This window comes from Rhinoderma darwinii, chromosome 9 (assembly GCF_050947455.1).
Source record: "Rhinoderma darwinii isolate aRhiDar2 chromosome 9, aRhiDar2.hap1, whole genome shotgun sequence".
Classification (NCBI taxonomy): domain Eukaryota; kingdom Metazoa; phylum Chordata; class Amphibia; order Anura; family Rhinodermatidae; genus Rhinoderma; species Rhinoderma darwinii.
In genome coordinates this window covers 28,491,225-28,506,028 of record NC_134695.1, presented here as the reverse complement: position 1 = coordinate 28,506,028, position 14,804 = coordinate 28,491,225, and the positions used below count along the sequence as shown (strand labels likewise).

General features: G+C 40.8%; 1 protein-coding gene across 2 annotated transcripts in view; it reads left to right on the top strand.

Moving 5' to 3' along the window:
* Positions 1-14,804, top strand: part of SPTBN2 (spectrin beta, non-erythrocytic 2) — a 230,913-nt gene that overhangs the window by 108,260 nt on the left and 107,849 nt on the right. Inside the window, exon 3 of one of the 2 annotated variants that reach the window (XM_075837434.1) lies at positions 1,226-1,236. The exons of the other annotated variant lie outside the window; for it this stretch is intronic. Within the exon in view, the coding sequence (XP_075693549.1) occupies positions 1,226-1,236 (11 nt within the window). The remainder of the gene's footprint in view (positions 1-1,225; positions 1,237-14,804) is intronic. 2 annotated transcript variants of the gene reach the window in all.

Here is a 14,804-nt window from a genome sequence, read left to right as displayed (position 1 = left end):
TGGTTTTATTACTATAGATCAGGAACGTCTGCAGATCCCCTGTAAAATTACTTATTTGTTGTAGCAATGAAGTGACCTCCTTCCAAAATATTTGTATGTTTGGACAAGTCCAGAACACGTGATACAGGTCTGTGTGAGTAGCAATACATCTAGGTCATGAGGTTTTCCTTTCAGGTTTGGCTATTGCAGAGGGTAGGGTAAATGCATAGATTGCCTGGTGTATGGTCTTCAGATGTGTTTCCTTCCATTTTTCGGTAATAGGTTTACGAAAATCTATCAGTCCCATCTCTATGTGTTTCTCTATGCCGGTTATATTGAGCAGTTTTTAACATCGTTTAAATGCCTGTTTTTGGGGTCATATTGAGTAACATTGGTCTTAACGTCCCATATAAATGCAAGATGGATCTCATGTGAGCCCACAAACCAGGAATCAAATAAATTTGATGAAATCTCACTGGTAGTGTCTGAGAGTTTCTTTGCACAGAAGGACTTTATCTGATAATACTGTAAATGTTGTTGGTGTCCAATCTCGTATTTAGTCTGGATCTCCTGCAAACGATAGCCATCTCTCATCCTGATCATGAAACAGGTCCCCTAATGCCCCTATCCCACCATCTCCCCAGGTTGTCAATATATTTGACCTCCTCGCCTCAAATTCCACAATGGCATATATTTGGAAGTCTGATGAGAGACCATGTCTGCGTAGTACTTTCCATGCAATAATGGTGTCTCTTAAAAGAGTTGCTTTCTCGATTATATTCGGGAGGGAGGTGAAACTGGTATTATTAACGCCATGAGATCCCAGGGTTCCGCCAGTTGCCTTTCCATAGTGGTTTTTAAGTGGTGCATTGCGCCATGCCTCCAATCCAGTAAGTGTCTGCTCACAGACCAAATTATAACATCTAATATTTGGGAAATTGAGACACCCTTCCTCCTTTCTCATCATGAGTTTATTAAACTCTATTCTGGCGGTTCTTCCCTGCCAAATAAATTCAGTAAAAGGTAGAATTGATCGTGTTGATGTCAGTGTGTTTAATCAGTAAGGGAATGGTCTGTAATGGATATAGCAACTTCGAAAAGCATGACATCTTGACCAAGCAACATCGTCCCATAACTGAAAGAGGCAAGCTATGCCATCTTAGGAGGTCAGCTTCGACGCTAAGAATCAAGAGGGGATAATTCAGTTCGTAGAGGGATTTGAGGGTACGGCCACCCTAATTTCTAGATATGCAATATGTGTCTTTGTAATCTGAACGCCCAATGAGCGGAGTTGTCGCTTATTTCCGGAGTCAGGTCCAGTAATTGACATTTTCATGTGTTTACCCTGTAGCCAGAAATAAGTCCCGAATTCTTTCAGAGACTGGAATATCACTGGGACATCACGTGAGGGGTTTGCAAGGAATAATACGAGGTCATCTGCAAATAACGCCTCTTTGACCTCCACTTTCCCAACCGATATTCCTTTAGATAGATCAGATGAAGCCAGGAAACGGGCCATAGGTCCCAATGACAGGTTAAACAACAGAGGGGACAACAGACATCCCTGTCTCATACCTCTGTGTAGACGGAAAGGCTGGGACAGGAAACCGGTCATGTATACTCTAGCTTTTGGTGATATATATCCCAGTAAAGTTCTGAACGCCCCAGATATCCCCAGTCATTGTCTAAGGCCTCATGCACACGACCGTAGTGTTTTTCTGGTCCGCAAATTCCAGGACCGTGTTCGTGAAATGTCATCCGCAGTTCATCCATATGTAATCCGCAGTTCATCCGTATGTAATCCGCAAAATGCGGATGAAAAAAAAAAAGCCTAGGTAAAACAGGATGACGACAGAACTCATTCCCGGTCGTCGCCTAGCAACATTTCCGCAAATCCGCAAACTGCGGATGACACACGGAGGTGTATCCGCAATTTCCACGGGCCCATTGACTTCTATTGGCATGTCCGCATCGAATTTGCGGCCCGTAATAAGACATGTCCTGAGTTTCTGCGGCACAGATGTGCGGACATGCGGAGACCCGTGAAAACACGGATAGTGTGTATGGGCCCATAGAAATGAATGGGTCCGCAATTCTCCCGTGGATTTGCGGGGGAATTGCGGACGCAAAAACACGGTCGTGTGCATGGGGCCTTAAGCTTTTTCTGCATCTAATAGAAACGCCTGGTTTTCATTCGGTAACTGTCTACAATGAACCCTATCCAAAACTGCCAATATCGTCCTATTATTTGTGACCGCCGCTCGGCCCTTGACAAATCCCACTTGTTCCGGGGCTATGAGATTCGGCATTATGCCGCCAACCTGTCCGCCATGATCTTCAAGCTTAGTATCAACGTTTAGAAGGGATATGGGTCGGTATGACCCGAGCAAAAAGGGATCTTTCCCGGGCTTTAACAAAAGCTTTATATACGACATGTCCGTGGAGGGGTAGTAATCCTTGCCCCATGGCATTGTTAAAAAGGGTGACCAGAGTTTCCGTCACTTGTTCTCTCATGATCTTGAAAAATTCTCCAGTCATTCCTTCCGGGTCGGGGGCTTTAGCAATTCAATTTTCTAATCGCCTAATCTACCTAGATATCGGAGCATTTAGAAGTGTTAGCGGTTTCTTAGTTATGTTTGGCAAAGTCGTCTTGTGAAAAAGTGTGTCATCGAATTGTATCAAAGAATCATCAGAGTACAACTCCTGATAGAATCGGGACTAAGAGGCATTGATGTGCAATGTTTCTTTAACTATTTTCCCGGAGGCATCCCAAATTTAAACTATGCGTTGGGTCGAGCGCTTACCCCGTGCTACGTTTACCAACAATTTCCCTGCCTTGTTGGCATATCAATATAACGTGGCTTCAAAGTCATGTTTGTACAGTAGTTCTTTCCGAAACGCCCACTCGTCAAAATCCTGTTTGGCCCGTATCCAGCCTTGTTTAGCCCCTAATGTCGGGTGCGTGAGGTAAGTAGTGTAAGTGGTTCTCAGTGAGGAACTAGAAGCGGTAAATTTTTATGCTATTTCCTTCTTTTTGCATGCGCTATATGACAGTATTCTACCTCTCAAGACCGCGTCCCAGAAAAGTGACATATCTTTATGTGCCTCATTGGTTGATAAATATTCCAACCACCAGTCCTGCAGTAATTGCACAAAGTAGTCAGAAGCAAGATGAGTGGGAAATAGCCATATGTAATCTGAGCCTCAGGTATATATCTCCTGAAGGGATAGCAATACCAGCACTTGGTCTGATATCCCCAGATGCCCAATAGTTGTGGACGTCAGATGGGGCTGTAAGGACTAGTTTATGAATAGATAATCTATTCTTGACCAAGACATTTGGGCTTGAGAGTAGTGGATGTATTCCCACTCATCTGGGTTCTCCACCCTTCAGGGGTCCAGTAGTTGAGTGCTTTCTAGGAGTGGACCTAAAACCCTGGCCTGTCTCGGACCAAATTTGGGATTTGAAGTGTTACCTGGAATAGTGCTTAAAGGGAATGTGTCGCTAGAATTAATTTTTTTAGTTAAACAGTTACTGTATAAATGATTAAACATTGTTCTAATTTTTTCACGAGTCAGGAAATATTATAAATTAGATTCTAATTTATAACATTTCCCAGTGCTGGTCACTAGATGGAGCAATTCCCAAAATTGCAGCATTGGCATGTGGTAAAGCAACCACATTGCTTTATGCTGCAAAATTTGAGAATACACACTCGCTCTAGTGAGATCACAGAATCCCCCCTCCCTTATCCTGGCTAGTGCCAGGAGAAAGGAGGGGATTGAACAGTCAAACCTCCTACACTGTGTCGCCATTTTTTGAGCTAACACACAGTGTAGTAGGTTTACATACAGTAGTAAACACACAGCAAAACACGTACATACACAGAAATAACTTACCTGCTCCTGCCGCCGCCGCTCCCTCCGCTCCAAGTGCTTGCATTAGAACACAAGTTCGGAAGCCGCGACCTGAAGTAGTAATCTTACTGTCCGGCCGCGGCTTCCGGTCCACAAGAAAATGGCGCCGGACGTTGCTCGGCCGAAGACATTCAATTTGGACTGTGTGGGAGCGGCGCATGCGCCGTTCCCACACAGACGGCGTACAGCATAGTGGATGGAACGGGTCCCGTTCGCATTCACTATGGGGCTGTATGTGCCGTATTCCATGTCTGTATGTGTCGTTAATCGACACAGAGAGATGGAAAAAAAAATGGCAGCCCCCAGACAAGTAAAAAAAAAAAAAAAAAAAAAAGTAAAAAAAACACAAACACACAAATAAATAAAACATTTTTTAATAAAACTTTTTAAAAAAAATTCGCGACACTCGTCCTTTAAACATTATCTTACGTTGGTCTACAATGGAGTTAAAGTCTCCCCCCGCCCCTATTTTATGCGGGATAGGGTCTGATAGCAGTGCTTGTTCCAGTTTTGCATGGAGAGACATTTTTGCTGTTAGGCCCATACACATTATAAATTCTCAAAACCCCACAAGGTGTGTTAAGAACGATATGCAGCAGACTACCATCCCCATGCGTATCTGGGTGTGTCACCTTATGAGCTAAATTTCTATGAACAAGGAGAAATACCCCTGCTTTAAGGCTGCATGCTGAAAAGCCATATACTGATCCCACCCACAATTTTTTCAAGCGGTGGAAATCGCTCTTTTCTAGAGGAGTCTCCTATAGGAGAGCAATATCTGTATGAAGTTTCTTTAACTGTTAAAGTACCATCATCCGTTTGTTTGGGGAACGGAGACCCTTTACATTCCATGAGGTCTGCTGCATAAACGAATTTGTATAACAACGATCAATATTATATCACTATGTGTAACTGGTATGTTCCCATTACAACATGGAGTGCTCTATTGTCACTGCTCCATCACGCTCTGAACAAAATTATGCATAAACAGTATGTAAACTATCATAACACGATAAACCAGTCTGGGAGTCCATTCGGCACGCATTACTTCATTTTTTTCTGGATTGTGTCCTCTTGAAAAGTACTGCCCAGGAACTATACGGAAAACTTACTTGGAGCAGCAGAAGTTTCCCCAACCTCTTCAAGCAAAAGAAGTTTAATAATTTTTTTCTTGGTACTCAAAGTATGTACCCGGGTGGCCAGCTTTTTGGAAAATTATAAGTGAATTGTATAGTGCCATCTGGACAAGGTACACTATCAATTTCTTGTACCAGATTTTACTTTTTCTCACGGCACTATAGTTTTAAAACCTGATTATTCATATCAACCCTGCCCCCATGAGTTTATTATATGCTTATACGCACACAGGCTTCATCGCGGATGATGTGAATCCATATGCGAGGACAGGGGTCTGCAGCTGGTATCGTGTATAGATGTCAAAATGCAAACATCTTTTTGGTCTCTAAATTTGAGACACAGAATCCCATCCTGCATCAATGCCCTGCTTTCGCCAATTTGCAGGGATTGGCTGATGAGGGTCTTGGGGAGGTGCCTCTGATTTTTTTCGCACCATCCCACACGCTACTGTTTCTTTATCTAGAAGACATTTGAACACTGGTACACTTGTATACCAGTTGACCAAGTACAAGTTGTACCCCTGATCAAACAGTGGGCGCAAGGGGTCCCACACTGTCCTCATACTGGTCGTTATGCAGGGTGGACAGTCTGGGGGCTGTATTGTCCTGTCCTTCCCCCTCATAAATCTGGAAAGCACATGCGTCTATTTATTGGGCAAATATTGGGGAAGCTTCAGCCTGCCCCTGAAGTGCACCAGGTATTCAATCGATGGAGATTTTCTTCGGGGGTGTAAACTTTTACAAAATTTGGAAGCTTTATTTCGCTTTCAAGCAGGGAAATCCAATAAACACAATGGTAGCTTGTCTCATCAGCGTACACAAAATGTTAGAACAGAAAGAAACGTTTCACGTAACAAAAAGTTCAGGTATAACTCACACAGTCCAGCCCTTTGCAGGGGTTAGCTCTCACCCCTCTGTATATATCAGGTCTGGGCAGCAGCAGACCAGTCTCCCCACTTTTGCTCTCCTCTCTGAACCACACTCCCAGCAGTGCTTTTCTCATAGAGAGAGAGTGAGTGAGTGAGTGCGTGTGCCTATGTTAACCTCTTAAAGGGAATGTGTTGGTAGAAAAAAATAATTTTTATTTTTTTTTTAAGTTAAACTGTTAGTCAATAAATGATTACACATTGTTCTAATTTTTTTCACAAGTCAGGAAATATTATAAATTAGGGGTATACGGCGGAGCAGACACTCTTTTACCTTCTGTCTCACACATGGGTAAGTCCCTTGATCTGACCATTTAACCCTATGCTATGCATTGTCTTTGACTAACTGTGGGGTGGTCCATACAGTGTTGGGTATTGCTTGCCCACATATTATAGTGTGTAGCAGTCTGTGAGTGCGGTCTCCGTAACTTTACTAGAGTCATACTTTTTGTTTATTTTTAATGTATATGTTGTCTGTCCAAATAAAATGTATAACTTTTTATATATTGATACATTGGCGTTAAAAGCTCTTTTGTCTCTTTGTGCTATAAATATTATAAATTAGATTCTAATTTATAATATTTCCATGTGCTGGTCACTAGAGGGAGCAATTCCCAAAATTGCAGCATTGCAATGTGGTAAAGCAACCGCATTGCTTTATGCTGCAAATTTGGTGTAGACACACACGCTCTAGTGTGCTCACACAATGCCCCCTCCTTTATCCTGGCTAATGCCAGGAGAAAGTAGGGGGTTGAATGTTCAAACCTCCTACACTGTGTGCCACCATTTTTTGAGCGAATGCACAGTGTAGGAGGATTAGATAGTGTAATCACACAGTATCACACGCACAAACACAACTTACCTGCTCCTGCCGCTGCCTCCGCTCCTAGTCCTTGCTTCTGAACATATGGACGGAAGCCGCGACCGGAAGTAGTCATCTTACTGTCTGGCCGCGGCTTCCGGTCCACATGAAAATGGCGCAGGATGTCGCTCTACCAAAGACCTTCCTTTTGGACTGTCTGGGAGCAGCGCATGTGCCGTTCCCACATAGACGGCATACGCTATAGTGAATGGAACGGCTCCCGTTCGCATTCACTATGGGGATGTATGTGCCGTATTCCATCTCTGTATGTGTCGTTAATCGACACAGAGATGAAAAAAAAAAAAATGGCAGCCCCCATAGAGACGTAAAAGAAATAAAAAAGTAAAAACACAAATAAATAAAATTTATTTTAAGAACATACTAAAAGTAAAAACATAAAAAAATATTTTTTTTCGCGACACCTGTCTTAATAGGAGTCTAGGAATACATCTCCCTTGGCAGACTAACCCCCTCAACCTGTTAATATATGTCGCACTCTATATGGGTGAAGAAAACTATTTTCACTGGATAAAATTGTGTGGAGTGCTGCCTATCTTCTGGATATCTATATGTGGGGCTGGAGATAGAGGTCCTGAGGCTTGTACACACCGCTATACAGAGATCTATTCTCTTTTTTTGTGCTGCTTTTCTTTTTACTATTAATGGTGATTTACAAGCTTGCACATTGATCAAGAGGTCATTATCATTGGAAAATCCATCTGCTCTATCACCCGAGTCATTTGCCTACACAGAGGGGTATGTGAATAGAATCCTGCAGGGAGTTGTGGGAGATGCTACCTTCCTCAGTACACCATCGATTGCAGAACTCAAGAGGAGATATGAAGTCGAATCGAAAACGTAGCATTAAATTTACTATTGCACTTGACTACATTGGGAGAATATTTTAATGTCAAAAGAATCCCAAGAGGGATGAGATCAAATTTACAACCTAACCTCTTTGCACAAAATGCGGCTTTCTGTATGTATTTTGAAAAGCTTTCCAATAAGAATGCAATGGATGTGATTTTATTAAACATCGAATATATTTACAACAAGAACTTTCTAAAGTTAATTTGAAAGTACAGGATATCAATGGAATGTTGAAAACTACTATGTCTGTACAGGACTATGAAATTTAAAAGTGGATGTGCGGTTTTTCTACAAAAGTTTAGAACAGATTTGGAGGACACAAAACGCAACAAGTGGCACAAGGACCTGGATGATTACAAACTAGGAACAATCTATACTTGGCAAATGGATGATGTTAAACATGGCAACATGGGCACTCGAGAATTGACTAGAAGGCGGAAACAAGGATATCCAAATCAAAATCAACAGGAACGTGATCATAAAATGGGACAGGATCTTTTAGAGGCAACAAATGGAATGGGGGACATGCGAATAAACCCTCAAGACGCGGTGGAAGGAGACATGGTAGAGGATGCAAAAATAAGGACTATTGGAACCAAACCTAGCCCAACCCGGGCTGTGAACCTGAGGAAAAAGGACAGAGCTTAGTGGTAAATATTGCATCTAAGGCATTGACTGTGCCCCAAATCAATGTATTGAATAAGGGTCTTTCATTTTGTCCAAAATCTAAAAATCAATTGGTTTGAGATTGAGACAGACGTATATAATTTTTTTAGATCAATTAAAACTTAAAACATGGTTCTCGGACCGTAATATGACAAACAAAGATGTATGTACGGATATGACATTGAAACAGATTGGTTTGTTCAATAAGAGTAACTTTTTGCCTCCCACCAATATTCCTGCAATATAAACATTTATGACAGTAGTAAAGAATGAGATCGATGCCCTGAAAGATGGATATAATGCTGATAAATTTAAGCATCCTAATTTAAAACATGATGAAATCCAGGCACTTACAGAACTTGCCCATGAGGACGACCTAATTAAACCCGCCGATAAGGGGGGAGCGGTTGTCGTCATGGACAAAATTATGTGTGTCTGAGATACGACGCTAGTTGAATGATGGAAATGTGTATAGGCGGATATCATATGATCCTAAATTTGATATTGCTCGGGAGATAAAAATTCATTGTAGACGAGGTAAAAGCTATGGATATTATTGATGGGGAGCTACAGAAATATTTGATAGTAGAACACCCGGTTACACTTATTCTTCCTAAAGTACATAAGTCCCTTGAAAATCCCCCCAGACGCCCGATGGTGTCTGGCTGCGACTCGATTTTGAGTCATATAGCTATTTTTTTGGACAAGGTGTTAGGACCCTTTGTGATAAATACTCCTTCATATAAGGGATACAGCGGACTTTCTACTTAAATTACAAGAAGTGGATCTGAGGAACGAAGGTACAATACACCTTGTATCCTTTGATATAGTGTGCCTTTACACATCCATTGACCATAATAGGAGGTACGCCGGCAATTTCTAAAAAACTCCAGGCTTCAACTTTCTCTTTGGAAAGTAGTGAATTTTTGATAAATCTGCTACAGATTGTACTCTTGTAATTATTTTTAGTTTGAGGACTTCTGCCTACAATTACGTGGGACGGCTATGGGCGCAAATGTTGCGCCCACTTATGCAAACATATTTATGAGCGTATTGGAAGAGGAACACGTCTACGTGTCCCACCACTTCAAACATGTTTTGAGGTGGTGAAGATACAAAGACGATATTTTTCTAATTTGGAAAGGAGAATTGGGGGAATTGCAGGATTTTCAATTTTTTTTGGGATAACATTGACCCGGATCTTTAATTTACGGTGGTACATTCTAGAGAGGTATTTAATTTTTGGGATGTTGAAGCCAGACTTATTGATCGCAGAAAAAGAATGGCAACAGCACACTGCGAACACCAATGCAACCTAAACCACTAAATATAAATAAATATGCATTACTGCTAAATCTACTTATAATAGGGAGGTTTTTAGTGCACATTTTGATAAAAAACGGTTTGCCCACCTGCCACGACAAGGCCACCTCTGTAAGGTGGGGACCTACTCTGCACAAACACCCAGAACTGGGACTAAGCCTACATATATATCTGGGGATGGTAGGAACCAGCATTAAACTAATTAAAATCACCCAGGGCAGAATGGGAGGAGTGCAAGAACAAAAAATGGAGGCAGTCGCTAACCCCACATATACGGATCACATAAACACAAAAGTTTGAACAGCACATTCCAACAAAATTATATAAAATGTGTATGCAGGTGCAAGAACACCTGTGGCTGCAAGAATGGCAACAGCACACTGCGAACACCTATGCAACCTAAACCACTAAATATAAATAAATATGCATTACTGCTAAATCTACTTATAATAGGGAGTTTTTGATCAAAATGTGCACTAAGAACCTGTTTGCCCACCTGCCACGACAAGTCGACCTCTGTAAGGTGGGGACCTACTCTGCACATACACCCAGAACTGGAACTAAGACTTATTGATCGGACCCTTGTTACAAACTTATTCACAAAACCAACAGATAAAAACAATCTTTTAAGGTTTGAGAGTAACCACCCTGGTTCTAGGGTAAGATCTCTTTCATATAGGCAATACCTTAAGGTTAAAAGAGATGAGCTATCGGGTAACAAATTTGATGTCCTCTCACAAAAATTTAGAGATGGGGGATACCCAGTCTCAATGATACGGGAACATCGGGAGAAGGTTGAGAATTTTGAACTAACAGATTTCCTGCGGGACCCACCACAAGACATTAAAATTATTGATAAGATCAAAAGGAAACCGTTTAGATCTACTTATAGTGAACTTCATCAGCCTATCTATTAAATCATACTTTAACATTGGCCCATACTGAGATGTCTTTTGAACGTACCTGAATTAAAAAATCCACCTTTGTTTTCATACCATCGATCTCACAATCGAAGGGATAAACTTGTTAAATCTGATTTAGGTACATACGATGTCCAGGACACTTATTGCCTCAATGAGGATGGGGTGTTATCCATGTCTCAATTGCCCACTTACGTCGAAAGGGGGTTCTTTTGTACACCCAAAAAAAATAAAGTATATAAAACTAATCAATACTGGACATGTAACACAGATTTTGTGATATATTTACTCCAATGTCCCTGCGATTTGTTATATGTAGGGGAGACCACGTTCGATTTAAAAAGTCTGTATTAATCAACACCGTTATACGATTCGATGCAAATGATTAGACTTGCCAGTCTCGAAACATTTCCCAGAGCTCAAACATACAAAAAAACTGTTAAGATTTTGTGTTATAGATAGAGTAATGCAGCTTAGGCGAGGAGGTGATAGGATACAATTAATAAAGAAAGAACGAATTAGAGTGGATTTATAGACTCAAGGCGCTTAGAGGCTCTGTCACCACATTATAAATGCCCTATCTCCTACATAATCTGATCGGCGCTGTAATGTAGATAACAGCAGTGCTGTTTATTTTGAAAAACAATCATTTTTGAGCAAGTTATGAGCAATTTTAGATGTATGATAATTCGTTTCTTAATGCCCAACTGGGAGTTTTTTTTTAACTTTTGACCAAGTGGGCGTTGTAAAGAGAAGTGTATGACGCTGACCAGTCATACACTTCTCTCCATTCATACTGAGCACGGCGTGATCTCGCTGTGCTGTCACATACAGCCACATTAACTTTACTGAAGTGTCTTGAGAGTGAATAGACATCACCTCCAGCCAGGACGCAATGTCTATTCACAATCCCGACACTTCGGTTAAGTTTTTGTGGGACTTCATCACACAGCACAGCTGTGCTGTCATTCACAGCGTGATCTCGCGAGATCACGCAGTGCTGTGATTAAGTCCCACACAAACTTATCCGAAGTGTCGGGAATGTGAATAGACATCGCGTCCTGGCTGGAGGTAATGTCTATTCTCTCGCGAGATCACGCTGTGCGGAGTACAAATGGACATGAATGGAGAGAAGTGTATGACACCCAGTTGGGCATTAAGAAACGAATTAGCATATATCCAAAAATTGCTCATAACTTGCTAAAAAAATTATCGTATTTCAAAATAAAAAACAGCTATCTACATTACAGCGCAGATCATATTATGTAGGAGATAGGGTACTTATACTCTAGTGACACAGCCTCGTTAAACCAGATGGATTAAATGTAGATTATGTCAGTGGTGTATTAGGAATTCGGTGACTTGCCCATGGGCTCCTATGTGGGATTCGAGTTATACCTTAATCTGTGCAGGTTTTAGTATACAATGTGATCTAGCTAGATTATAAAAGTAGATGACTATTTATGGAATTTATCACACTTATAAATTCATTGATATTTTATTTTTTCTGTAGACCTGAAATCTGAAAAGTAAAGTTATATACTGAGTGACCTCAATGAAAACTTACTACACAGGACTCCAGATAATCATAGCTGCCCTAATATGATATTTATGTGTATTGAAACATAGGCCAAGTTATGGCAATATTTATCTAAGTCTGTGCATGTAGAATATCTATATAAACATGACCTTATCTAGGTGTTTCTTTATTTGTTGGATGATAAAATCTTTAAAGAAAGTTGTTATATGGTTGCTAGGGGTGATGTCTGTTTAAATAACTTAGATGTGGACAAACCCCATGTGCGGTATTGAAACCAGCACTCCGCGAATTGGTCTCCCGAATAACGATGCAGGATGAACGATGTGTGCGATCTGCACATGTTGATTGATGCGTCTAGTTTCCAGGCAACTAGGTTCTCTTGAGAAAGGAACTAGTTGTTCTGATACGGGTTGACATGCGGACTAAATGGAATGTCCCTGTTAAGAAAATAGAAACTGAATACAATGCATGGTACCCCCGAATCAGTCTAATAGCAATAAATATGGATATAATTTATCCTACACACATATATATATATATATATATATATATATATATATATATATATTTATATATATTATCTTAACAAGTATGGGATTGAGTTGATTCTCTTGCCCGCTTTCAAAATGGTCATGAGTGCTATGGACTTCTCTGTGCGCACTGTTCTAGTGCGCGCAGTGGACTGTGGATATCCATTAGCTAGGACGTGGGTACGTCAGAGCCATCACGTGTTCAAATGTGATTATTCTCATGCATAGACATGCGCAGTTCAAGTTACTAGACGCCGGAATATGGTATTTACATATGGGGCAGCCTGATCTGCATGGACTTCTGATAAGTAGGTTAATAGGAGATGCATGTTTTAATGTATTTATAATTAACTGATTAACCACATGTAATAGATTCAATATGAATGTTGTATATGTTCTTTTTCACATTTTGCACTAGTCACTTTATATCATATCATAGTTACATAGTTAGTACGGCTAAAAAAAGACACATGTCCATCAAGTTCAACCAAGGGACGGGAAAAGGGAAGGAAAAATTTCTACACATAGGAGCTAATATTTTTTTGTTCTAGGAAATTATCTAACCCTTTTTTAAAGCCATCTACTGTCCCTGCTGTGACCAGCTCCTGTGGTAGGCTATTCCATAGATTCACAGTTCTCACGGTAAAGAAGGCTTGTCGCCTCTGCAGCTTGAACCTTTTTTTCTCCAGACGGAGGGAGTGCCCCCTTGTTTTTTGAGGGGGTTTTACAAGGAACAGGATTTCACCATATTTTTTGTATGTGCCATTAATATATTTATATAAGTTAATCATGTCCCCCCTTAGTCGTCTTTTTTCAAGGCTAAATGGGTTTAATTCTTTCAATCTTTCCTCATAACTTAAATTCTCCATGCCCCTAATTAGCTTCGTTGCTCTTCTTTGTATTTTTTCCAACTCCAGGGCATCCTTTCTATGAACTGGAGCCCAGAACTGAACTGCATATTCTAGATGAGGCCTCACTAATGCTTTGTAAAGTGGCAATATTACATCCCTGTCCCGCGAGTCCATGCCTCTTTTAATACACGACAATATCCTGCTGGCCTTTGAAGCAGCTGATTGACACTGCATGCTGTTATTGAGTTTATGATTTACAAGTACACCCAGATCCTTCTCAACAAGTGAATCCGCCAGTGTAGCTCCCCCTAGGACATATGATGCATAACTTTACATTTATCTACATTAAACTTCATCTGCCAAGTGGACGCCCAAACACTCAGTTTGTTTAAATCTGCCTGCAATTCATGAACATCTTCCATAGACTGAACTATATTACATAGCTTGGTGTCATCTGCAAAAATAGAAATAGTGCTATTAATCCCATCTTCTATATCATTAATAATATCCTGAATTGCCGCCCTCATCCTGGGGAAATTGGCTTTCTTAAAATTAAATGTTTTTGCCCTCCCAGCCTGCGTTTGTTTTTTACAGTATAGGTAAAATGTAACTATATTATGATCACTGTTACCGAGGTTTTCACGAACATTGACATTCCCAACAAGATCTGCATTATTAGAAATGACCAGATCCAACAGAGCTTCACCTCTAGTCGGGTCTTCCACAAACTGGCCCATAAAATTTTCCTGCAACAGGTTGAGGAAATGTCTCCCCTTTGCAGTTGAAGCTGAACCATGACACCAATTAATATCCTGGAAATTAAAATCTCCCATCATCACTACAGTACCCGCCTGTGCAGCCCGCTCCATCTGTTTATATAGCTGAACTTCCATCTCCTCAGTTATATTGGGGGGTCTATAGATTACACCAAAAGTAATTTTTCAGTGTTTACCTCCCTTTCTAGTTCCACCCACAAGGTTTCAACCTCCTCACAGTATTCACCCACTATAGTCTCTTTCACACTCGCCTTCATATCATTTCTCACATACAGACATACACCACCACCTTTCCTATTTGTCCTGTCTTTCCGAAAAAGTGTAAAACCCTGTAGATTTACAGCCCAGTCATGTGAAGAGTCCAGACATGTTTCAGCAACACCAACTATATCTATATTTTCTTCCAGTATCAAGGCCTCCAGCTCCCCCATTTTGCTTGCTAGACTTCTGGCATTTGTGAACATACACTTTAACCTGCCTGTCAGTTTTTCACTTTTATTATCAGAA